General features: G+C 34.4%; 1 protein-coding gene and 1 pseudogene across 1 annotated transcript; one reads left to right on the top strand and one right to left on the bottom strand.

Annotated features, from left to right (window-relative positions):
• Window positions 1-6,639: 6,639 nt before the first annotated feature.
• LOC132624412 (oxoglutarate-dependent flavonoid 7-O-demethylase 1-like) lies at window positions 6,640-10,021 on the top strand (annotated as a pseudogene).
• Window positions 10,022-10,259: 238 nt separating this feature from the next.
• LOC132623848 (ubiquitin domain-containing protein DSK2a-like) lies at window positions 10,260-18,744 on the bottom strand. The gene is made up of 8 exons (XM_060338659.1): window positions 18,316-18,744; window positions 16,043-16,810; window positions 15,191-15,405; window positions 14,934-15,047; window positions 13,146-13,204; window positions 12,803-12,828; window positions 10,929-11,021; window positions 10,260-10,841 (listed from the first exon to the last, which is right to left on the bottom strand). Exons 1-8 carry the CDS (start codon window positions 18,548-18,550, stop codon window positions 10,693-10,695), a joined length of 1,659 nt encoding a protein of 552 aa, XP_060194642.1. The 5' UTR covers window positions 18,551-18,744; the 3' UTR covers window positions 10,260-10,692.
• Between the last annotated feature and the right edge of the window lie 7,050 nt (window positions 18,745-25,794).

The raw sequence follows: 25,794 nt of genomic DNA, 5'->3' as shown, positions 1-25,794 counted from the left end.
AGGTTCGGATCTCTTTCCGGGGGGGTTACCGCCAGAGGTCCGGTACCCGTGAGTCCGTTGGTCCGTTATGACCGTTACTGGGGCGCAGCAGTGGTGTCACATCATGGTCGGCTATCAACTATGCGTGTGTCAGACGGCGCCGTCAGTCAGATCCCATCACATCCATTCAGGGGCTGTCCCTTTATTATTATTTTATTAATTCATATTAAGGAAGGCCCATGGGTTCATCACTATAAATAGGGCATTCCCTCCTCCCTTTGGGGGTTGGTTCATTTTTATTCAAAAGAACACTTGTAACACAATACCTATATATATACAGTTCTTGCAATCTCAATATTGATATTTTCCATTGTAAGTTTGTCATTTGTATCATATTTCTTCAATCAATTGGCCATACGCGGAGTCATCCGTCACTTGCGCTCCTTGCTCGCTTATCAATAAGCATTCTCATCCACGGTTTGTAATAAACATTGGGACTCAAGCACATATCCTATACTCACACACAAATTCAATTGATTACCGAATCCGGGGTAAACAAACAGGGCTTGGGGTGAATGAATATCTTTTTAGGGCACCACGTATTCTTTGTCTTTCCGGTGAAATCTATAAGGGTTCACACGGGGCAGCTTTGGATTAACATTTCTAATTAGCTGATAATTATAATTGCCTCCTCCAGTTGATGATGATGAAGATCTTTCACTAAACACATCATGCGACCGCTTTCGCCCGATCACGAGGCCATGAGGGGTTGTAGCAGCACAATTGCTACTAAAAGGGCACTCCTATTAACACCAATGCCAGTGTCACTTGTGATCAATCCTACTTCAGTTCTACTTGAAGGAGGAGTTGTACTTGGGGAAGTAAGAGGAGCAATAACGTTTTCAGCGCGATTGGGAATGGATGAAGGCTTATTCTCGTGCTTTTCTTGATCACCTCTGCTTTTAGTCTTCATAAAAAAAAAAAAGGAGAGAAAATCATATCATCATAAGAAAATATAAATATTTAAAGATTGGGAAGAAAGTAAAATCGGTGATACATAGTGGAGGGAATCATTAATCCTTCCTCTCGGTTTCATCTTGTATGTCTTAGTTTGACTGACACAAAATCTAACAAAGTAAACGAAACTTTTAAATCTTGTGAGAGATGTGTATAATATACCAAAATGTCTTTGAATCTTGTTGTTTAAACATGTCATATAAGAAGGGGAGTACTACTATATTAGTAATCTTCTACTAGGAGTACTATTTAAAGCTTTGCATACGGACTATTTTAATATACTTTCTTAATAATTACTAAATTTATTTGATCATATAAATGTCAACTGGCAAAATACAACTGATGAGTACTCATATATGAACCAGATCTACGTGTTACATATCCTTAATTAGTTGATTTGCATACATTTGGACTGAACACAAAATGAACTAGACCTATGAAATGTCATTTTTGTAGATAGATCCTATGTAATATAATTAGATAACCAAATTGGAAAGACTTACATTGTTTCGATTCTTAGAGGACCTTTTCTTAGTTGGAAATTTCCATGGAGAACTTGTATTGTCTGAACCTGTTGATGAGGCCATGGCTGCTTTGAAAGAACAAGTAAAATTGGTATTGCTGAAGGAACTAGGTGCTGCCATGGGATAGGAAAAAGTAGTACTTATTATAGCTCTCAACGATAATCTAAAGTATTGTAATACTTAGTAAAAAGTTTAATGTATTACCAAATATGCACAAGATTTAGTTGTCTAATTAAAAAGTCAGTTATCTAATAAATATGTAACCATATACCTGTATCAATGTAATTTGAGTTGATATATAAATTTAGTCAGTTTATAATTTATTTAAACTCTTTACCAAGAGCAATTAAGGAATATTTACACTGGTAAATTAAATTACATGCAAACTGATTATAACGTCTAATAGGAAAATTATTTCTTTCTTATCATATTTACGTCCACTTTAATGTCACTCTTTTTATTCACTCATGCTCAAGGAAAGAAAAAAGAAAAAAAAAATGAAAGCACACTAAGTTGAGAATGATTCTTCAATTTTTATTAACAATAACAACTATTGTATATCACAAAATAAAAATAATTAGGGATTGATAACTGTATGTATCAATTGTATCAACTTCGATCCATTTATCCTCGTTTCATTTCGCTACTTAATAATTTATCTTTTAGAACAAAAATTAAAATTAATTCTTTAAAACTAGGGATAAAGTCTGTGAACATCCTATTCTTCCATTTGCAAGTTCTTAAATTATATATTTCGCTATGTAATTTAGGGCATCGTCCTTTTTAATACTATCAGTGATCATGTTGTAACCTATATATGCATAGGTGCATTCCAAAATTTTCGTGTGACATGATCAAATCATCTTAGGCCATCTTTTTCCCTCTATGTCTGCTCCTTGCATCGTCTGTATCATTTCTAATAATCTTGAATATATAATCACATTAATTAGTTCATCTTATTACATATAGTTTCTACAATATATGCATATCCTTGTGGATTTCTTGGTCCTTATATACTCAACATTCACGTCCGTATAGCATTATTGATCTCATAATTATTTTAAAAAACTTTCAATCGCTCAGAAAGATGGGATCCTACTATCCAGCTATGGACCCAAAATTTCTAAGTTGTGAATGCTCAACAATCTTTATCAATACTTTTGCATACTATAACAATTTTTTATTAGAGAAAATATAATTTGGATAAAACACAATGCCTGCCTGAGCACCCGATAACGTTAGTGAAGGTCCGCTAATATTGCTCCTATCTCACAAAATCTGCTAATACTCTTCCATTTCAGACATCAAACCTTAATATTGTATGTAGTAGGTAATTTATCTTTTTTTTCAAGATCACAGATTTCACATTCTAGCGATGCTGGCCAACAGATAACCTTTGGATGACCGGATGGTGTGAAAAAAGTTACATTGACGGTGTATATAACTTAAAACTCATATTTCAATAATATATCAAAAGTTGTTCATTAGTTTAGGTTTTATTAGTTTAGGTTTTTGATGACACTACTAAAAAAAGGGGATTTTTCCACCAAAAAATTTCGACCTCACTTTTTGGTGGAAAAAAATCGACCACATGAGGTCGAAATTTCCAAATTAATTTTTTTATTTTATTTTCTATAGGATTTTGACCACATGGGGTCGTTTTTTTACGGGAAAATATGATTTCGACCTCATGAGGTCGATTTTTTTTTTGTACAAATAATAAATGAAAAAAAAATCATTTTGCACAAAAGTAAATTATATAAATATAAAATAATTAATTAAAAAATTAAAAAAAAAAAAAACAAATTTCGACCGCATGAGGTCGAAAATTTTAATTCAAATCTGGCTTAATTTTTTCGACCACATGCGGTCGAAAACTTTCAATAAATAATACACCCACACAGGCGGATGAAAATATTTCATCTCCCCCCAAAACTTTCTCTTCTCTTTCAAAAACATTTACCCTCTCTAAACTCATCTTCCCCAAATTTCCCACCACCCCACCAACACCGGCGTTGTCCAAGTAGGCGACGCCATCTAGTTAAACCACTGGAGTAGCCACAAGCCGCCGCCGACTGAACAGCGAGCTGGGTTAGTCCTTTTTTTTTTTTTTAATCTCATTTTATCATTATTAGTTGCATTACTTTGTATAGTTGTAGTTTAATTAGAAGATTTGTTAACTTTATTGATTGTTCAATGTTTCTTTTAGGTATTAGATGATTTAGATAATATTTCTTTGTTTGCTTTTTGGTAAAAGAAAAGAAAAGAAAAAACAAAGAACGAGGAAAAAAAAAACTTCAAACGAAGAAAACACATTCTTTTGCTCTTTCATTAGAGCATTTCTTGAAATCTTTAAACCTTTTCGATTTTTCATTAATTTTCCACGAGAAATTGGACTGGTTATTTAGTACAGAAAATAAAGGAATTTTTCAGTTCATTTGCTTACCAGATCTTGGTTGTTGAAAAGTTTGATTTTTTTTTTTTTTGAGTCAAGTTGAAGTAATATAGTAATAGAAGAAAAATGAAGTGTTGCTTTTATACTTGTTATTTTTTAGGAGAAAAATCGAGATTGGTTGGCAAATCATTGGTTTCTTGATCTATTTGAATTTGAGTTCTTTTTATTGTCATTGAGGATTTACAAGTTGATTGATAATATCTGATCTGATTGGAGTTATTTAATAAATGGTACTATTGGATTATTTCTTGTTATGTTTGTTATTAAAGTACAACATTGTTTGATCTGCATTTCTTGATATATATTTTGTTTGTTTTGATCTATATGAAATTTGATTTAAAGGGTATTATTCCTCATTGTTATCAGGGGATACTTTATGCCATTGGGTTAATTTGGTCATGGTGATAAAGACTTGTTTATGACATTTTATTTTGCTAACTAAGTGTGCTGTAAAAGCTCCAACTTTGGTGAAAAAATAATAATCATAGATTGCTATAAGTCTATGGATGTTGAAGGGACTATGTTGTTTTCTTTTAATTTGTATGGATTTTATTTAGGTTGAAATTCCAATTAATCTTGTTCATCAAAGCATCTGAACTTTAAGATGACATAGTTAAGGAACTATGGTATGGTGTGCTTAATCTATGTTGGTCAGCTTAGTTATTTAAATTATTTTAGCATGATTTTGTAAGTCATGATGTTGGATTGGTACTCTGTTTGTTTAAAACTTTCATGTGCTGATTAGTTTAACTTATGGGACATAGTTAGAAAGTTGTGTTTGATAAACTTCAAGGAAGATTAGTATAGCTGAGCAAGTGGTCTTTACACCACCTATGAGACTATAAAGCTAATGCAAATTTGTCCTGATCTAGCTATAGGATAATGAAACATAAGACCTAAAACCTGGGAATTTTAAAAATTGTAAAAAGATATGTGTATAACTAAATATTGAAGAAACATTGGGTTTTTATTTCAAGCATGATCCTCCCTGTCCCCTTCTCCCTTGGGATTGGTTGTGTCATTATCTACATTTATGACTGTTCCAAATTCATGTTGCTCCTATATCCCAAATTCATTTTTTCTAACCTTTTTTTAGTAGTGTTATTTTCTTAAGGTCTTTTAGTCAATTATTTTCATATTAGGCTCAAATGATGCATGAATTGTCTAGCCTATTTCTCCTATCTTGAGAATAAATTTGGTACTTTAACAACAAAATCCTAAATTCCAAATTACATTGAGGAGACTACTTCTTCGACAGCAGGTTTGAGCGCACTCATTATCTTATGCTCGAGTATAATACCTTTTATATATGTAGTTATTTTAAAAACAAATGTAAATTCCACATCTTGATCTGCAGTGCATTTAAAAAGTTCCAACCACAACATGCCACAAAGAGCAGAGTGAAGGGTGCCAATCTCTGCTTAAGATAAAGAAAGTAGAAAAAATCTGTTCCATATTTTTCAACTAAAGTCCAAATACAAATCAAATCGAAACAATAAACACATAAAACACAAAGTCCCCATAATGTGTGTAGTGTATTGCAGAATTTATTAAATCCAAGAAAGGAAATGACCAGAAGAAACAAGATACAGGGAAGGTTTGGTATTTAGTAGTGGAATTAGGTCCAGCCAATTGGGGTATGCTAAATGTGATGTCCTTCTATGAATTAGGAATAATACCCTTTTTCTAAGCTTTTTTTTTTTATTGTGTAGATGGTGTGTGATAATTGGGGTAACGTAGACGACCTTCCCATGGTAGACGATGTAGGTCACAGGCCAACGTAGATCATGGTTTTGTGGATGAGGATAGTGAGGAGTATTCGGATCATGTCTCTAACACCCAGCGTTGACTTTTTGATTCGTATACTTTTGGATTCTAATTTTGCTATGTTTTCTTGGATATGTATATGATATTTAAGTGTTTGAATGTAGTATTAATTCGAATTAGAAGTACTTTGAAGGTGAATTTGATTGTAGAATGTAGTTTATGGTTGTTTAAATTTATGATGTTTAAGTGTATCAATGTAGTTGTAATTTGAATTAGAAGTACTTTAAATTGGAATTTGAGGTTGAATTTGATTGTAGAAGTATTTTGATGAATTGGATGTGTTGATGAATTGCATTGTTGATTTGGTTGATGAATGAGATTGGCTGGTGGGATGCTATAAAAGCAGCTGAATGCTGAAATTTTTTTTCCAGATTTTCGACCGCATTAGGTCGAAAATCAACCCAGATATTGATAATTTTCGACCTAGTGAGGTCGAAATTGTACCCAGAAATTAGAATTTCGACCGCATGAGATCAAAAAATTGGGAAACATTTTGAATTTCGACCACATGAGGTCGAAATCTGGCAACAATATTGCTAAATTTCGACCTCATGTGGTGGAAATTATGATTTTTTATTTTTATTTTTTAATATTCTTTCATATTTCGACCACAAGAGATCGAAAACTTTAAAAATATATTTATATAAAAATAATATTTTCGACCGCGCGTGGTCGAAATTTTTTATTAATATTTAAATAAAAATAACTTTTTTCGACCTCAGGTGGTCGAAAAAATTATTTTCGTAATTTAGGTAGAAAACTTATTTCGACCGCGTGAGGTCGAAAATTTTCAACCACGTGAGGTCTAAAAAAAATTCACCCTAGCTGTTAGCGACCATGCCTTGTGGTCGAAATTTTGGTCGAAAATTGGCCTTTTTCGACCTCATGTGGTCGAAAATTTTGGTCAAATTTCACTGTTTTTTTAGTAGTGTGACTTATGTCTTATTAGAATTGTTTAACCTTCAGTTGGTGCAGGAATCATGGAGTGAATTCATCATTGGTGGAGAAAGTGAAGTCAGAAATCGAAGCATTTTTCGAGCTACCAATGGAAGATAAGAGGAAGTTTGAGCAAGAAGAAGGAGATCTTGAAGGATATGGGCAAGCCTTTGTGCAATCTGAAGAACAAAAGTTACTGGGCAAAAATGTTTTACATGATCACTCTCCCTCCCAATTTGAGAAAACCTCACTTATTTCCAAAGCTCCCTGTCTCACTTGGGTATATCTCCCCCCCCCCCCCCCCCCCCCCCAACAAATCACACGAAATTTCTGAGTTTAGCACTTTGTCTGAAAAGAATTACTCTATTCGTTTCAATTTATATGGCAGAGTTTCAATTTATATGGTGCGAGCACAGAGTTTGAACAGAATAAAAAAGTTAAAAGTTGTAATTTTAAATATGTCATTAGATTTCATCCTAGTTATAAATAGCATTCAACCTTTTTGGTAGTCTTTCCAAACATGTGTTTCGAACGTAATACTATAGTCTAGGTTAAAAGAAATTAGAGTGGACAAAAAACAAAAAACGAAGCAGATGATCAACAGATAGAAGTATTTATGATTGGGTGGATATTTTTGAAGGACAACCTCACATTTGATTGCGTGTTATCCCTTTAAATCTGTACTGAAAGCATGCAGTAGTCAAGCCGTGATGGTATCAACTACCTCCTTTTTTCCCAAACGTATCTACATTTCCGCGAGGGCCCCCAGGCCTCAATAAGAGAAAAATCAAGATTTTAAAATTTTGTGGTCTTAACTCTTAAATATGTTGCTATAATATATGTATGTTCATAATTTAAAACTCATGATCTAAAGTATGTAACTATAGTAATTCTTTTATATTAAGGGTAAAATAAAGAAATTATAAGTTCAACTATTTTCAAAGATACCGTCCTTCAAAGAACTAAAAAGAAAATAGGATCACATAAACCGAAAAAAGATGATTTTTTTCGTTCCAAAATATACTACTCCACTATAATTCATGAAACTAACCACTTGATTTGTATAATTCTCAAGGTCTCTAGTCTACCTAGCTTGGCCTTTGAGGCTAATGATATATAGACTTTGTAGGGAAAGATTTAATTTATTTATACCGATAATATAAAAAAGATTTATAGTATTGATAGCTTAACTAGTTGTTATATGTACTTCTTTTTTCGGTTAGTTACCAATCCACTTTTTTCGGTTAGTTACCAATCCATGTTTAGTACATAATTTTACCTGCAATTAACTCTAATAACTTGATATTTAGATAAATATTTTTTACATCGTGTAAAAACTTACTTAATCCGTTCCACTTTGTTTGACATAGCTTGACTCCGTAAAAAGTTGAAGAAAGGAAAAGAAACTTTTAACTTGCGATCTAAAACGTGGCATAACTTTGTGCCAGCAGTGTGGCTATAAGACTTTTGAAACTTATAATTTTTGAAACTTGTCACAATATTTGTACAACTATAAAAACTTCTCAACAAGAAAATATAAAAATGTGCATTCTTTTTTTAACATAATAATGGAGTAAGAAAATAGTTTCAAACAAAAAAGAACTGATACATTCTATAATCATTCATATATTTAAATTCTTGGACCGTCAATACTCAACAGAACTGAAGGAACTTGCAATGAAAATTATGTACAAAATTGCAAGAGCTTTGGGGATACAAGATGAGGGCTCGATCTTAGGTCTGAGGTATGGGTCGAATCATGATAAAGAAGGTTCGGTGGTTGTATAATTCCCAAGCGGAAAGTCGTATACTTTTGTTGTAGATGGAGTGATCAAGCGGCCCTTCTTGCGCCAACATACATCCAATGGCATAGAGTGATGCGTCAGTATGAACATGGAACTCCTTATTCCAATCCGGAAACCGAAGGATTGGGATATGAAAGTACTATTTATAGAAGGGGTGCAAATGATGAGAATAAATTATTACCCTCCTTGTCCTCAACCAGAGCTTGTCATGGGCTTACGCCCTCACAGTGATGTTCAGGCTCTTACCATACTCCTTCAGGTTAATGAAATTGAAGGCCTTCAAATTAAGAAAAATGGAGCTTGGATTCCTGTTTCATATCTTCCTAATGCTTTTGTTGTCAACATTGGAGACATTTTAGAGGTAAAATGATTTTTTTGGTCTTTTTTTTTTTTCCGATCTTCTCAATGGTTCGTGTTGAAGGGGAGCCTTGGCATGGCTGGTAAAGTTGCTGTCATGTGACAGGTTTGCGCCGTGGAAGAAACAACCTTTTGCAAAAATGCAGGGTAAGGCTGCATACAATAAACCCATGTGGTGCGGCCCTTCCCCGGACCCAGCATATAGCGAGAGTTTCGTGCACCGGGCAGCCCTTTTTCAATGGTCCATGTTGATGGTGGTAGCAGTTGTTTTAATTTGCAGGTTATGACAAATGGAGTTTTATAAAGCATTGAACATAGAGCAATTGTTAATGAAGATCAGGAGAGGATCTCTATTGCTACATTTTTGAGCCCCGAATTGTATGGTGATTTTGGTCCGGCACCAGACCTCCTCACTCCTCAAAGCCCTGCAAAATTTAAGAGGATCGGAGTAGCAGACTACTTTAAGGGATTTGCCTTTCGACAGGTCGTTGGAAAATCATATATAGATACCATACGCATTAGAAATGGAGATGATGGGAGCAATTGAACTTCGCATTTTGGATGCTTCTTTTCATGCATACATGTTCAACCATGCATTCATATTAACCATTTGCATTTCAGTGATACTAAGCTTGTAGATGTGCTTTAAAGCAGTTTCAAAGAAATGCATGTCTGGATTTGAGAATTGCAGACTAGCTACTAGGACATGTTTCTGTTTTTGATTGCCTTGTAAATTGCTACTACCATTTATTAGGATGCACATTCTGTAATAGTAGATACTAGAATAGTTACAACTCGCCTTAGCGCTTATCTTTTCAAGCTTTCACTCACTTCTAATTAAGATGCTTGATCTAAATAACGAAATTTATTGCTCTTCCAGGAGATTGAACAACTAATGCTGTGAATCAATTAACATCAACGTCCATCAATGGCACCACTCCTGCTTAAGAGCTTGTCAAATACTAGTAGCCCTACACAAGATATCCGTCAATTCTACACGTTTCTTGTTACTTCTTAGCACAAACACACTTCAGACAACTGACTTGACTATTTATTTGCCAATTGCTGAGATAATGAAATTTTACAATCTGGAATTGTGGTTTTTTGAAAATATCCATGAAAGTCTGTTGGCAACAGAAGACATTAAAATTCTGTTGCAGCCCCAAAAGCTATACCAATAGCTCTTGCACCAAGTTACTGTTTTTAATATCAAACTGACTAACCAGTTTTATGCACAAAATTCTTGCTCAGCTTCACGACTCACCCTCTGCAAAACTCTGTTACGCTAGTACAAACCAAGAGGTAGACTAAAAGTTCTCTCTGAGTAAACTAAAAGCAAAGAGAAAAAGCAATGCATCATAAAATAACATACCAAAAAGCTTGATCGCAACTGAATAAGCAATTCAGAGAAAAATAGATAACTTACAGCTCAATCAACATAGCATCAAGGAAATCCCTTTAGCCTAGCAATAGCATATATCGAAACAGAGATGCTAGACAGAAGTGGAGTACAACTTATAATATACCAAACAATTTATGGGACGGATGTTATCGTATGTACAAAGGACTTAAACAACTTGTTCTTCCATCAGTTTCCTTTTTTGGTCCAAGGGAAAAGAGAATGGCAAACAACAGTTGAGAGTCCTTACCAAAAATCAACTCCAAATAAATATTTCCAACTAAAACTCAATGCTCCTTTCAATTAAGATTTGATGCTCGTCGTGTCCAAATTAACCAACTTCATCTTGTCCCCATCAGAAACTATAGTCATATGAAAGATAATAATAAACCGTTACTGTCCAAGATTTCCAAGAAGTCTCTCTACTGCAGCATGAACATTGCCTGCAGTGGCAATCAATGCCCTGATATTTTCTTGAGTGTCAAAGAACCCCATATCTTGTAACTGTGCTAGCTGAGTGGCATATAATTCCTCCGGAGGCACTACAGCAAGACATCAACAGGAAAAAGATGAGAGCAGGTTAAAATTTGAGGGACAGTTTGACTAAATAGAGAGGAGAAAATATTAACCGTTGGATCTGTTGGGGACACCACCCAAACCCCCCGACCCAAGTCCACCAAACATGTTCATCAGCATTTCCATTCCCATATTGTTGTCAGCGGCTGCAATTATTGAAAGAACCATAATGATGGGTCAAACTAAACAGCAGCATGCAAAAAAATAGCATTGTACTTTGTCCTTCACCACCGTACTGTATTCGATATCACAAGAAGCCAGAAAAAGAATCGGAACCTACCATACATTTCCCCATACGGAGGATATAAAGGAGGATGGATTGTACTGAAGCGAGTATATCTTAATATAGCTAGATTTCATATCTCAGCACTTAATAACGGATGCTGGAGGATGTCACTGAAGCTGAGTATGTCTTAATATGATTACATCACATATGTGAGTGTCAAAAGTGGGCTATTATCTACACACTGTTTCATCTAAAGTAGCAGCAACTGATGAATACATCCAATGTTCAGATTCCATAATTAGCCAATAGACTGAACAAAGTGGCTAGACAAACAAGCTGCAAGGGACTTTAGTCCCCTTGAAAGACAATTATCAAATCACATGACAGAGGTGTGGTTCGAAACTAAACCACCCCATTAGTTCCAAACCCTACAACACCCATACCCTTGTGGCCCCATCACGCCCAGACCTTCTACCAGCCTCCCCAACCAATACCACCCACCCCCAACAGCTTCCCCTTAAACTCATGACCTCAACATGCTGCAAATCTTACCGTTGCGTCAAGACTCCCTTCTTAAGAAAGCTGTCAATGGGTAGAAAATGATTTTATACTGTTTGGGGCCTAGTTTTGGTTTCCAATCATGTTTGGTGCAGCCATGAGGTTCCTTTTGATATAAATGATTTGGTATTATCTCAAAAAATCATAGTTTGGGGTAGGCTCTTGACCTTTTGTACCGACTTAAATCCCACAACATCAAGTTATTTATTAACTTTCTAAGAAACCAGTCCTTAAAGACAAAATACAATGAATCTCTGCCTAAGAAATGAAGGTACAAATTTGCAAATTGTTACTACTAGACCCTTTTTACAACAACGACGCCTAAGACCCAAACAAGTTGAGGTTGGCAATATGAGTCCTAACTTCTCCATTTAAGCTCAACTTATGTCATCATCATATCAAATAAATATAAAATTTAAAAAAAAATTGATAACCATAAAAGTGAAAGATTAAGTTATAATAATAATAATAATAATAATAAAACTGAAGTTCTATAATAAGACCTATTCTCAACTATAAGATGTCACCTACATTGTGCCCTATATTTAGCTAAGTCCGCATCCAAAAAATTGTAGGTCTTTCGTGACAACTTCTTCCATGTGATTTTAGGTCTACCCCGCCCCCTTTTTAACACCTTCACTCAACATAATTTCACACCTACAGAATGCTGCATCTCTAGGTCGACAGAGGACATGACCAAGCTATCCCAAGCGACCTTCTCTCATTTTATCCTCAATGTGCTCAATGTGTGCTACTCGAACCTTCTGGCGAATGTGGTCGTTTAAAATATAATCTAATCTTTGTATGACCACACATTCATCTTAGCATCCACATCTCTGACACTCATCCTGTGGATATGTTGAACTTTAGCAGCCAAGTATTCATTACCATATAATATTGTCAGACTTATAGTTGTTTTGTAGAACTTAACTTTCAGTTTGGTAGGCATCCTTCCATCACATATACTAGACCTTTTTTGCACAACAAAATTATAGTTTTGGAACGAACTTCCAAAACAAAGGTAAGGGAATTTTGGCTCCTAGATAAGATTAAAGCACTAATCTTACCGAAGTAACCTAAATCACAGGTAAGATTGCAGTTACGAGGTTTGGATTTGAGGTATTCGATGGCGTAAAATTTTACCTGCACCTCCAGCATTCTGACCCGGTCTGCAAGAGTGAAAAAGTATCACGTCAGCATTGAACCAGAAATACCAATAAGTTATCCAAAATGATCCAACCACCAGAAAGACGGTCTGAAACATTAACTTAGAGCATGTCCTTCCTTCCTAATTAAGAAGGTTCTCTACTATTGGAAATGCAGTATGAGAATACGTCTGAGAACCTTCCAGTTTTCATTGCAAGTGTATACAAGAAATGCTGACTAGCTAATGGGAATTCAGAAAGATATGCAGAACTTGTAACACAAATCATGAAGCATGCAGAACTCCAGCCAAGTGAACTAAAAGAGATAGCTATCAACTTACTGGTTTGTTTGTTGTCGACCAAGTTGAGACAAAAGCCCTTGCTGGAAAATCATAAGTTGCTAGAGAAAAGCAAAAAATCAGAAGTCAAAGGACACATAAAGATGATGAACCAATGGATCACTATACCATGTTGGATAGATAGAACTTTAAAATTTAAGACTTCGCCTAATATTTTGCCTTTTGAATTTAACTAAGGTGCCGTTTGGCCATAAAAATTATTCTCTTTTTTTCCGGATTTTTTTTTCACTTTTTTCACTTTTGGGCGTTTGGCCATAAATATTCCGAATACAACTTGAAGTTGTATTCCGGAATACCAAAAACTCAAAAAACTTGTTTTTCAAAAAAAAAATCACTTTTTTCACATTTTTACAACTACATTTCACCAAAAACTACAATTTCAAAAACTATGGCCAAACACAACTCCAACTTCAAAAATTCCAAAAAAAGTGAATTTGTTTTTGGTATCTATGGCCAAACGCCTACTAAGACTTTACCACCTTAAATCTGGGTAAACATTATAAGCCGCATCCAGAAACAAATAGACGGTAACACCCATTAAGTGTACTGATATCTTACTCTTGTTTTTTTTATAAGGGATATCTTACACTTAATTTAATTAACAAGTAAGTCAATTTCAACATTTCAATGAATCTAAGACTCTCTGCACTTATTGCTTGAGTACTTTGAAATCTTAGAAGTGTAGTTAGTACAATGAACAAAAGCAAATTTCTACATTTGGACGGGTGCATGACTCTTGAGTCCATTATATACAAAATCCGAAGATGAGAAGAGAACATGCATTGACTCTAAGAGAGAGATATTGTTAAGATTCACAATAAGTGGTGTTTTTACCTTTTCATTTTGTTTCAAAATAAGTAGTGTTTCACAAAATCAAGAAGGCATTTGATTTTTTTCTTCCAATTTTACCCTTATTTAAATAAATGGAGTTTTACATAACCAAAACCATTAAAGAGCTACTTCTTTTTCAAGACATTTTGATTAAGGGTAAGCTAGTAAAAACACTTCTTACTTTCTAGGAGTGAGTAATTTTCTTAAGCGGTGTACCCAAGCTAAAAACACCACTTATTATGAAAGGGAGGGAGTATAACACAATAATCTTTTCAAATATCTGAAGTTCCTCTAAAGAAGCTGGACATTATAACAGTTTAATTTTTACTTGAATAGGAAATGTGAAAGACTAATACACTGCTAGTTTTGTCAACTATTAAACTTCCCTTTAAGGAAAGTGAACTTTGGCACAGCTTAGTTTTATGTTATGGAAAGTGGGAGAAATACAGTGATTTTGAGAGGTATAACAGTGGATCTAAAATTGCCCAATTCAAAGCCAAAAGTACCAAAATACATTATATCAATTTTTTCCTCTTTTCCTTTGATCCACATAGTTAGCTTCTGACTTCCTTTTCCAACAATCTGAACTTATGATTTAGCATTGTTTCAATTGGACATGTTATAGCTCATCTCATTCACAAATAGGTAATGAGGCTAAATTAGTGAAAAGCACATTTATTAGGAATCAGTTGCCCAAACACCATATAAGATATCTGCATAGTTAGCTTATGACTTCCATTGGCCAACAGTCCGAACTTATGATTTAGCGTCATTTCAATTGGACATGTTATGTCTTGTCTCATTCACAAATAGGTAATGAGGCAAAATTAGTGAAAAGCACATTTATTAGGAATCAGTTGCCCAATCACCATATTCGATACATCCAATGCACCACACTTCAGGGAAGCAAGACAAAGACAGCAACCAGAAATGATTTACCTGCATTGTCTCAGGGGAAGTCATCTGCCGAATAAATTCAGGGTTTTGCATCATTTCTCGAAGATGGGAGTTGGAATCAAGCATGTTCCTTAGCTGTGGGTTGAGCCCAAGCATCTGAATACCAAGATAGTACTGAATGAGAATTGAGAACTTGACAAGAAGTTTCCCATGACAAATAGAAGAAGATAAATAAAATAAGGAAATAAAGACATAAATTTTATGACTGCAAGAAGCTTCAAGTCCAAGACAAATTATACCTGGTTCATGTATTGAGGATTTGAGAGGAGAGACTGCATCATCTGTGAGACGGCTGGGTTCTGCATCATCTGATTTAGTGAAGCAGCATCTGGCATGCCACCCAGCATTTGCTCAAGATCTGGGAGCGCAAGCCCACCTAAGCCAGCAGGCGGTGTTGCCCTGGTTTCCCCAGCAGCATTTGACCTAGCAGTGGTATTAGTTTGGCCAGCTGCAGCTGCAAAAAGTCAAAGAAAGGGAAAAAACAATAATAAAACATAATGACAAAAGCACAATCATCTGTTTTATCTAGCCAATTATGAGATACCTTGATGCCTATATACTGCCTGCTCAAGGATCCTAACTGTAACACGGATCTATGCATACAGCATGGAGAATGAAAATTCTTGCAAATCAGAGACGAGAATCTTATGAGAACATGACATTTTATTTGTAATGTGCAATGCTTCCCCTGGTGAGTATAAATTCAAAACAAACATTGGACAAGCCGTTCACAGCCAATCATAGCAGCCAAGAAGAAAGTTCTTCCAGAAGCACAAAAAAGGAAAAGTCGCTGCCTATTATAAGAGAAACCCGACTCAATCAAAAAGAGGCAAAGCCCAGCAGAGACCCAAAAAAAAACCAAAAAAAAAAACAAAAAAAACACAAAAAAACAAAAACAAACATGCTCATTTGCCAATACCTTGGTGGCAAAGTTACCCATTACACGTGCTTGTGCGAGGTAGCAGGTACCCGGTGGAATAATCAAGGTGCAACCCGGACACCACCCGAAAGAAAAAGAGGCGAAACAATTAAGCATGTCAAAACCAAGCAAAGCTTGTACGATCAACGAATACGAAATGATAGTAGCTTACTGCCAGCAGAAGCCCAAGGATTAGGAAGTGGATTAGTATTTGGAGCAGGTGTGTTCGCGGCAGTCTCAGAACCAGTAGTTGGAGGATTAGTTGACTGGTCTCTGCCTTGCCCCGCACCCTGGGCACCCAAAAGAGCCGCAAACGGGTTTGAACCCACATCACTTCTTGCATCTCCAGTCATAGTTGTTGCATTTAGGAAAGGCTCTTGTACATTTTCATACATGCGCCTCAGCATGTTAAATCCCTCGGGAGAAGATTCAATATTGCTCATTGCCCTGTCAGTATTACGCATCATCTCACGCATAAGTTCAGGGTTTCGCGCAGCCTCCATTGTCTGACGAAGAGTAGCAGGATCATTGAGAACGTGGGCAAGCTCTGGATTACGATCCATGATCTCTCGCATTTGAGGATTGTTCATGATCATGTTACGGATGATTTCTGGGTTATTCATTAAATTCTGAACGAGAGGCATATTCAGCATGTCTCTCATCATGTTGGGGTTTTGGGTCAACTGCTGCTGGACCTGTTCAAAATCCGGAAGGCCAGCTCCAAGTAAACCACCGCCACCGCCGCCACCACTTCCAAGACCAGGAAACAGTGAAGCCCCAAGGCCCGATCCAGCAAATGGACCGCCTACATTTGGAGCGGCATCAGAGGGTGCATTCTGATTAGTATTTGGATTTTCAGTATTGGCTGCACCTGCAGTATCAGAAGAGGCAGCTGGTGCAAAACCTCGAACCAAATGAACAGTGTGATCTGCCTCAAGACCTATCAACCACATAAATAAGATAAGCAAGACATCAAAAGAATATATTACTGCAACAGCCTGATAACATGTCAAACACATATTTCACTGAGAAAGAATATAATCATGTAAAACACAATGCCAGGGCGGAGGACAAGATACTCCATCCATTCCCAATCGTGGGGAAGTGGAACCACATTTCATCCCCAATCCCGTGTTTTACACTTCTAATATCCTCTTTCTTGTCTGTTCCGATTTTTTAGAGGTCGCTATTAACCATCGGCACCTAGTTTCTATAAAGTACAATCCTCTCAAAATGTGGCCTTCAACACAACACTCAAATAGGATTCTAGAGTCTGCATGGCAAGTCAACACACCAGACCTTTCTTTTAGACTTAAACTATAGTACTTGCCAATCTATATGATATCACTTCTTACACCTCTTTTGGGAAGTAATGCTCAATCGTATGAATGGAAGTCCTTTTCATCACTATCTATCATCATCATCATATGAATTAAAGTCTAAACCCTTTGAACGGAGAAAGCATTAACTAGAGGTCCTACTTTGTGAAAATACTTCCATACAAATCAACATCAAAAACAAATTCTTGCCTATGAAATTTAGTTCGATAATAACTATTGAAGATTATTATCAGCTTATATACTTTTCACTGATTTACTATCAACAATTAGGCCCGCTTATCAATGAACTTCCCAAAAGCCACATTTAGTTCATCACTCCTTAGTTTATCCCCCAAACCTCTCAGGAAGTCACCAATAGCAGCATACAAATCCGTACCATTACCCATTCTAATATGCGTCTCCATATTCATTATTAGCTATACATGCACACATCCCCCATTATTTCCACTTTGAAACATGAATTCATTCTCCACTTGGGCTAGCATCTTGTGATTGAATTCAAGACTGGACAATTAATAGTGACAAGCACAGCTCTTTCTTCTTCTTCTTTATAATTATTATTATTATTTTAAATTATTATTATTTTTTGGGGGGATAAGCAAAAGGAGAGAAACACAGCTCTTTCTTAATGAATTATTCAGCAAAGACACCACATATGCAGAACCCAAAACCTAAGTCTGTCTTATCATCTTTCTTAATATTAGTGGATAAACCCCCAAATACCAAACCTTTTAAACCGGGAGCACGTATTAATGTTGCCAATATTCCTTCACATAAAAACCAAGTAACCACAATCAACAAAATAGCACGACGCAAGAAATCGCCTAATAAAGGGTATGTTTGTTATTCATGGAAAATGTTTTTCAGGAAAATAAATGGTTTCTTCCTTATTTTCTTGTGCTCGGTAAGTAAGCCAAAAAAAATAAAAAATAAATTTACCATCCTACAAGCATTTGTATATAATCAACTTGTTTTCCTTACCAAACACGAGAAATTGGAAAACATTTTCCTCCATACCAAACGCAGCCTAAATTAGGGATACGATATATGAACTAAGCAGCAGCAAATAAAGACGTGCGAAATATATAATTAATTAAACGTGTACCGTAGCTAGCTAGGGTTTGTTCGTCCTTTAAGATCCGTCCTTTATAGATCAATCTCTGCTGTCCTGCAGGAATATCGGAATGCTGAGCAAGGACAGACTTGAATGATCCAACGGTGGATTCTAAAGTCACCTCAACCGTGAATTTTGAGCCGTTGGAACATCGAACATTAATTGTAACTTCCTCTTTTGTCCCCGCCGCAGCAGCAGCAGCACTAGTAGTATCGCCGCCGCCCATAATACTCAAACACCCTTCCCTTAAACAATTATGGGAGGTCTAATTGATTAATTAATGGAGAATTGTAGATTGATTGTAAAAGGAATGATGAACAATAAGCCCTAATTCAGATGATTTCACATCGGAATTGGGGAAGCGGAGATTATAAAGAAATAACAGACAGAGACACTTTTATTGCGATTAATATTATATTGCCAAGGGAAACGAAAATTAATTAATGCTATACAACTTGCTACTATTCCAATTCGGGAAATACGTAATCCCCATATATTAGTATTTTATTTGATATAGTACTCTCACCTCTCATATTATAGCGTTGCTTTCTAAAAATAATTATTTCAAATTTAGTTAACTTTTTCCTCTCAATTTATGTAACACTAATTGGATCTCGAGATTCAAATAAGTTTTTTTTACGGTAAATTTTTTATATATTTTTTAAATATTTAGATTTGTCAATTATTATTGTGACTTATACTATTTTTTATGTAGTTTTCAAATATGTAAATTTTATTTTTTTAAAAAAACTTAAAAGATTTCATACTTGAATTTACGGTCAGAATTAAATTACTTGACACTAGGAATTCGAATTGTGCCACATAAATTGAAACAAAGAGAGTATCATTTTAGAAGTTCAAGACAACATTCATTATTCTTTTCTCATTTTACTGGTTCTTCAAGACTATAAAAATCGCAATTATAAAGAGATGGCATATAAATAAAATAAATATTAAATGAAAAATTATATTTTAAGACGTAAATAAGGATAAAATAGTTAAAATTTCTCTTAATTAATATATTATCAAGGGTTGGTAAATGTGGGCATTAAAAGATAAACACGATAAATTATTTGAGAAAGAAGGAGTAGTATTTTATAAGGGTTGTGTGATTAAAATAAGTGAATGTATTGACTTGCTGCTTAAGTGTAGAATAAAGGGGGAGACTAAGAAAAGTTGTGTATATAATAATAAAATTAGCCAATAGGCAATAAGTATCGAAGGTGCCTTGAAGTTGGAGAAACTAGAAAACAACAGCATTAAGTAATGGTGGGATGCCATACGGTTGGTAGGTGAAACCGTGAAAGTGAACATAATGATGTATAATTGTGTCTTGTTCTTTTCATAATAACTACGCAAAATGCACTAGCTGGTGTTGCATGCACAATAGTTTAATAGTGAACGAAATTTATAATGTTAGTTAACTTAACGTATGCATAATAAATAAATATTAGTTTGACCAAAAAATAAATTTAAAATTGCAACACTCTTTTATGTTTGTTAACCTTATTCACATGTCTTGGGGTCACGATAAGTTACCTAATTGACACTATTTTGAGTTATTAGAGGCATAAAATTATGTTGTTGACGGGTGGAATGATAATTATGTGTTTGAAACTGAGTTGGAAATGAATAGAATAGACAGGTCTTGAAAAAAAATTGTATTGCGATTACAATGTGTGGTCGCAACACAACATTTGCAAATCTAGCATCATCAGAAGGACTGGATGGTACGATTGCAATCATGTGAAGGAGTTGAATCAGAAAGTTTAAAATTTTAAATTAAGAAGGGTTAATGATCGCATTCTCAAGTAATGTGAGTCGTTGAAAACTCTTTATCTGTTGCAGTTATCATACGATCAATCGTTTAATAGTTTTTCTTTCAAATATTCTCATTTATATGACATTAAATGTCGTTTGTCTATCATATATTTTTTAGCAGTCTTCCATCATAAATTAGTATTTCTCGATTTTATGTATTGAAAAGAATTTTTCATTGAAATATTTTATGGCCAGTAGTCAGAGACTCTTTTATTGGGATTTATTATATTGTGATGGAAGGAAATTAAAATTAATTAATACTGCTACTATTCCAATTCGGGAAATATGTAATCCCATATATTAGTCTTTTATTTGATATAGTACTCTGACCGTCTCAAATTATAGTTGTGGCTTCTAAAAATAGTTGTGACTTATAGTATCTTTTACGTAATTTTTAAATATGTAAATTTTATTTCAAAAAAATTAAAAGATTTCATGCTTGAATTTAAGGTCAAAATTAAATTGTTTGACTCTCGAAATTTGAATTGTGCCACATAAATTGGAACAAAGAGAGTATCATTTTAGAAGTTCAAGACAACATTCATTATTTTTTTTCTCATTTTACTTGTCCTTCAAGACTATAAAAACTGCAATTATAAAGAGATAACATATAAATAAATAAATAAATATAAAATGAAAAAATTATATGTTAAGAAGTAAATAAGAATAAAATAGTTAAAATTCGTCTTAATTAATATATTATTAAGGGTAGGTAAAAGTGTAAATTAAAGGATAAACACGATAAATCATTTGAGACGGAGGGAATAGTATTTTATAATGGTTGTGAGTGATTAAAATAAATGAATGTATTGACTTGCCGCTAAGTGTAGAATAAAGGGGGAAATTAAGAAAAGTTGTATATAATAATAAAACTAGCCAACAGGCAATAAGTATCGAAGGTGTCTTGAAGTTGGAGAAACCAGAAAACAACAACATTAAGGAATGGTGGGATTCCAATTTCCACCGGCACTAACTGCTTGTTTGGATGGTTGTTACCTATTTTATTGTATTGTGTTTCAGTTTAAATACAATGTTCGTTTTGATTGTTATTTTAATTTTATTGTATCGTATTGTTAAATTCATCGTTACGTAATGACGAAAGTCCTATTTTATATAACGACCTATTTGGTGTTATCGCGTCGTTATCTTATTTATTTTTATTATTATTTATTATCTAATAATCATATTTTGTCTTTTATCGTATCTTTTTATGATAGACCTACGCCCGTACCTTACTTTTCTTATAGGTTTATACTTGAAATAGTTGATGTCTAACATTATGTAACGACCGGAAATGATATGATCTATCCAAACATTATATTCATCAAAAAATACACGACATTACAATACAATACCATACGATACATTATGAAACAATATATAACAACCATCCAAACAAAGTGTAAGGGCAATGCCATACGCTTGGTAGGTGAAACCGTGAAAGTGAACATAATGATGTATAATTTTCTCTTGTTCTTTTCATAATAACTATGCAAAATGGGATCCGCAACCAAAATGCCCCAAAAAAATCACTTTGAACTAAAATAACCCAATAGAAAAAAAAAAGTTACAAAACTACCTTTAGCGCAGTAATTTACTGCGCTAAAGCAGTTCATGGAGACAGAGCTGTTAACTGCTTTAGCGCAGTATTTTACTGCGTTATAGAAGCAGTTAATTTTTTTTTTCTATAACGCAGTAAAATACTGCGTTATAGAAACAGTACCAAAAAAAAAAAAATTGGCCAACTTTATTTTTTGCAACACTTCGTGTTTTTTTTCATACTTTGACCAATGATTAGTCGTGTGTCAAGACTCCGAAACGTCAATATTTATATAGAACCTGATATTTTTTCTGCGTACAATAATATAGGCCCAATACATCAAGGATACGTAGACGTTCGGGTCGTCATTTTAGGGGTGGAAAAGGTGTCCGAAGTAAGTTTTGTTTGAAAAAACTTAGTGTTTTTTCCATACTTTGACCAACGATTAGTCGTGTATCAAGACTCTGAAACGTCAATATTTTATATACAACTTGATATTTTTTTCTGCGTACAATAATGTAGGCTCAATACATCAAGGATACGTAGACGTTTGGATAGTCATTTTAGGAGTTGAAAAGGTACCCGAAGTAAGTTTTGTTTGGAAACTTTAGGGTGTTTTATTTTTTAAGATTTTGATTTAAGCATGTTGTTTTTTAATCAAGACATAACTTTATTTTGAATATAAATATAATTCTAAAAAATATAGGGAGAAAAACTAGTTGTAAAGTCGTCAAACTTTAGATGGTCATAACTTTGCGCTCGGACATCCGTTTTACGCATTTTTTTTTTAACTTGCGTATTTTTTTGAGATCTATGCGGACGAGGTTTAGTCGAGCCGATTTTTGAAAAAACACCTTTTATCCCATTCAATTGCAATTTTCCCCCAAATTGGCGTGAAATTTTCAGTTTTATTTACTTATAAGATGATGATACGCAATAGATTTCAACGTAAAAATATCGGGGTAATGTAGCTGTGAATGTCAATTTCACTTCTGCGGTTTCAATTTTTGAAAATAAAGCTAACTAATTTTCTCGACATATAAAGTTGACTAAAATAACCTTACAGTCAAACACTAAGTTTTTTCAAACAAAACTTACTTCGGGCACCTTTTCAACCCCTAAAATGACAATCCGAATGTATATGTATCCTTGATGTATTGAGCCTACATTATTGTACGCAGAAAAAAAATCAGGTTCTATATAAAATATTGACGTTTCGGAGTCTTGACATACGACTAATCGTTGGTCAACGTATGCAAAAACACACTAAGTGTTGCAAACAAAAAGTTTGCCAAGTTTTTTTTTTTTTTTGGTACTGTTTTACTGCGCTATACCAAAAAAAATAAAAAATTCTTGCAGTTAAAAACCTTTTGGCAACGACTTTATTTTCAATAAATCTAAACCCTAAAAATAAAAAACCTTAAGCTAATGACAACAAGTCTTCAAACAAAAATGGACGTCTATGTATATAGAACACTTAAACCTAAAGTTTACAAACAAAACTTACTTCGGGCACCTTTTCAATCCCTAAAATGACGATCCGAACGTCTACGTATCCTTGATGTATTGGGCCTACATTATTGTATGCAGAAAAAAATATCAAGTTCTATATAAAATATTGATGTTTCGGAGTCTTGACACACGACTAATCATTGGTCAAAGTATGAAAAAAAACAATAAGTGTTGCAAAAAATAAAGTTGGCCAATTTTATTTTTTTTGGTACTGTTTCTATAACGCAGTATTTTACTGCGTTATAGAAAAAAAATTAACTGCTTCTATAACGCAGTAAAATACTGCGCTAAAGCAGTTAATGGCTCCGTCTCCGTGAACTGCTTTAGCGCAGTAAAATACTGCGCTAAAGGTAGTTTTGTAACTTCTTTTTTTGTTGGGGTAGTTTGGTTCAAAGTGATTTTTTTGGGGGCATTTTGGTTCCGGACTCATGCAAAATGCACTAGCTCGTGTTGCATGCAATCGCTTAATAGTTTTTTTTTTTCAAATATTCTTATTTATATGATGTTAAATGTCGCTTGTCTATCAGATATTTTTTAGCAGTCTTCCATGATAAATAAGTATTTCTCGAGTTTATTTAATGAAAAGAATTTTTCATTGAAATATTTTATGGCCAGTCGTCAGAAAATTTTTGTGACGTTCGTTTTTTCAATGGACTATTATTGTTCATGAAGGCATTTGACTTCATCGTAAATAGAATAAATACATCTCACGTTATTATATTTACCTAATCTGTAAACTTTTTTTGGATATGCAGTTATAACTTCTACTTTAAGCTACGCACACATAAATTGCAATGTTAAACAAATTAATTTTATATCACTTTAATAGTTTAATTTATGATGTATCATTTTGTTTTGAATCCGAATAAAAGGAGTTTGTACATTATTGTAAATCATATAAGATGCAAATGTAATGCCAACAAATAGTGATCTAATAATTAATGTGAACCGTATTAAATTTTGATTATTAATGTTCAATTTATATTCTTATTCCCCCCCCCCCCCCCTCAACCCCCTCCTCCTCGGCTAGGGTTTCTGAAGCGGAGCTTGATTTATAGGGAAAAAGTTGATCTTTCAAAAGAGTGGGAGGTCGTGTATGCCTTAATTAATTTTTCCTATTGAAATAAAGATAAATAATCACTGTATGATTTTTTTTATTATTTGTTATTTATGAACTTTCACTGCATTGACTTACAACGTAACAAAAAACTTGTAAAAGAAAACTTGCTTGATAGTAATTTCTTTTCATTTTTTTGCACGGATTGCCCTTCTTTTGGGGTGGTTTTTAAATTTTGCCCCTCATATTTGTGGTCTTTAAATTTTGCCCTTCGCTTGAATACCTGAGGTTCTGGGTTCGAACCCCCGCTCAGATATAAAATAAAATAAAAAATTCGTAAGGCAGGACTGTGGGAGTGTATGCCGGATCCGGCATAAAGTCCTAAGAAAAAACTAAAGTTATGCCGGAGGGGGCATAACTTTTCCTCAAGGCATAGTTTAGTTATGCCTTATGGGGCAAAACTTTTTCTTAAGGAACTATGCCTTATGGGGCAAACTTTTAATTAAGGCATAACCAAAAGTATGCCCCATAAGGCAGAACTTTTTCTTAAGGTATAGACTTTGCCTTATAAGGCAAACTTTTAGTTATGCCTTAAGGAAAAGTTCCGCCTTACGTGGCATACTATAAAAGTTTGCCCATTAAAAGTATGCTCCCACCGGCATAAACTTGTGAAGGAATTACCAAAGTTATGCCGAACCCGGCATATTTATGCCAAGTCTGCCCATAAGGCATAAGTATACCGGGTCCGGCATAAGTTTGGTAATTCCTTAACAAGTTTATGCCGGTGGGGGCATACTTTTAATGGGCAAACTTTTATGCCGGACCCGACATAGACTTGTGAAGGAATTACCAAAGTTATGCCGGACCCGACATACTTATGCCAAGTTTGCCCATAAGGCATAAGTATGCCGGGTCTGGCATAACTTTGGTAATTCCTTCACAAGTGTATGCCGGTGGGGGGCATAGCGAAATTTAAACTCTGTCTTGCGATTTTTTTTTTAAATTTTGACTGCGTGGGGATTTGAACCTGAAACCCATGGGGTTTAGCCGAAGGGCAAAATTTAAAGATTTCAAATATGAGGGGCAAAATTTAAAAACCACCCCAAAAGAAGGGCAATTCTACGAATTGCCCATTTCTTTTTGAAGATTTTTGTTGGAAAGAAGAAGTTTAATTTGAAAAAAATATACGTGAGCCCATAAATTACTTGTAAATCCGCCCTTATTTAAACTCCTTAAAAAGTGTTACTACTTGGAGAAGCTTTATGTTAAAAAAAATTGTGTGGTGGAGATAAAGCAATAAGGCTCATGTCTTACCCTTTGTTTCAAGGAATGAAAAAATGACATTATATATATAACATACTAGTTCCTAAAAGCCCGTGTTGAGCCCGGGCCCAAGATCAAGGTAAAGAATATTCATTATTTTAATTAGAAAAAAATAATTTGTGTTGCGTTCTTTTCTGGCACAACTCTTTTATATGGTTGCTTCTTAATTATGTATTATTAATTATTTAAGTTGGTCGCACAATTGGATAACTTACTA

This window comes from Lycium barbarum, chromosome 12, assembly GCF_019175385.1.
Source record: "Lycium barbarum isolate Lr01 chromosome 12, ASM1917538v2, whole genome shotgun sequence".
Classification (NCBI taxonomy): Eukaryota; Viridiplantae; Streptophyta; class Magnoliopsida; order Solanales; family Solanaceae; genus Lycium; species Lycium barbarum.
This window is presented reverse-complemented; position numbering and strand designations above follow the sequence as displayed.

What these genes read in the sequence shown, in the direction of transcription:
- LOC132623848 (XM_060338659.1), bottom strand. Translation starts at nt 18,550, where the DNA reads ATGGGCGGCGGCGATACTACTAGTGCTGCTGCTGCTGCGGCGGGGACA. An exon ending in ACAAACCCTAGCTAGCTACG is followed by an intron (nt 16,811 to 18,315) that starts GTACACGTTTAA and finishes TGTGGTTGATAG; the next exon opens with GTCTTGAGGCAGATCACACT. An exon ending in CTTCCCCTGAGACAATGCAG is followed by an intron (nt 13,205 to 14,933) that starts GTAAATCATTTC and finishes GCTTTTCTCTAG; the next exon opens with CAACTTATGATTTTCCAGCA.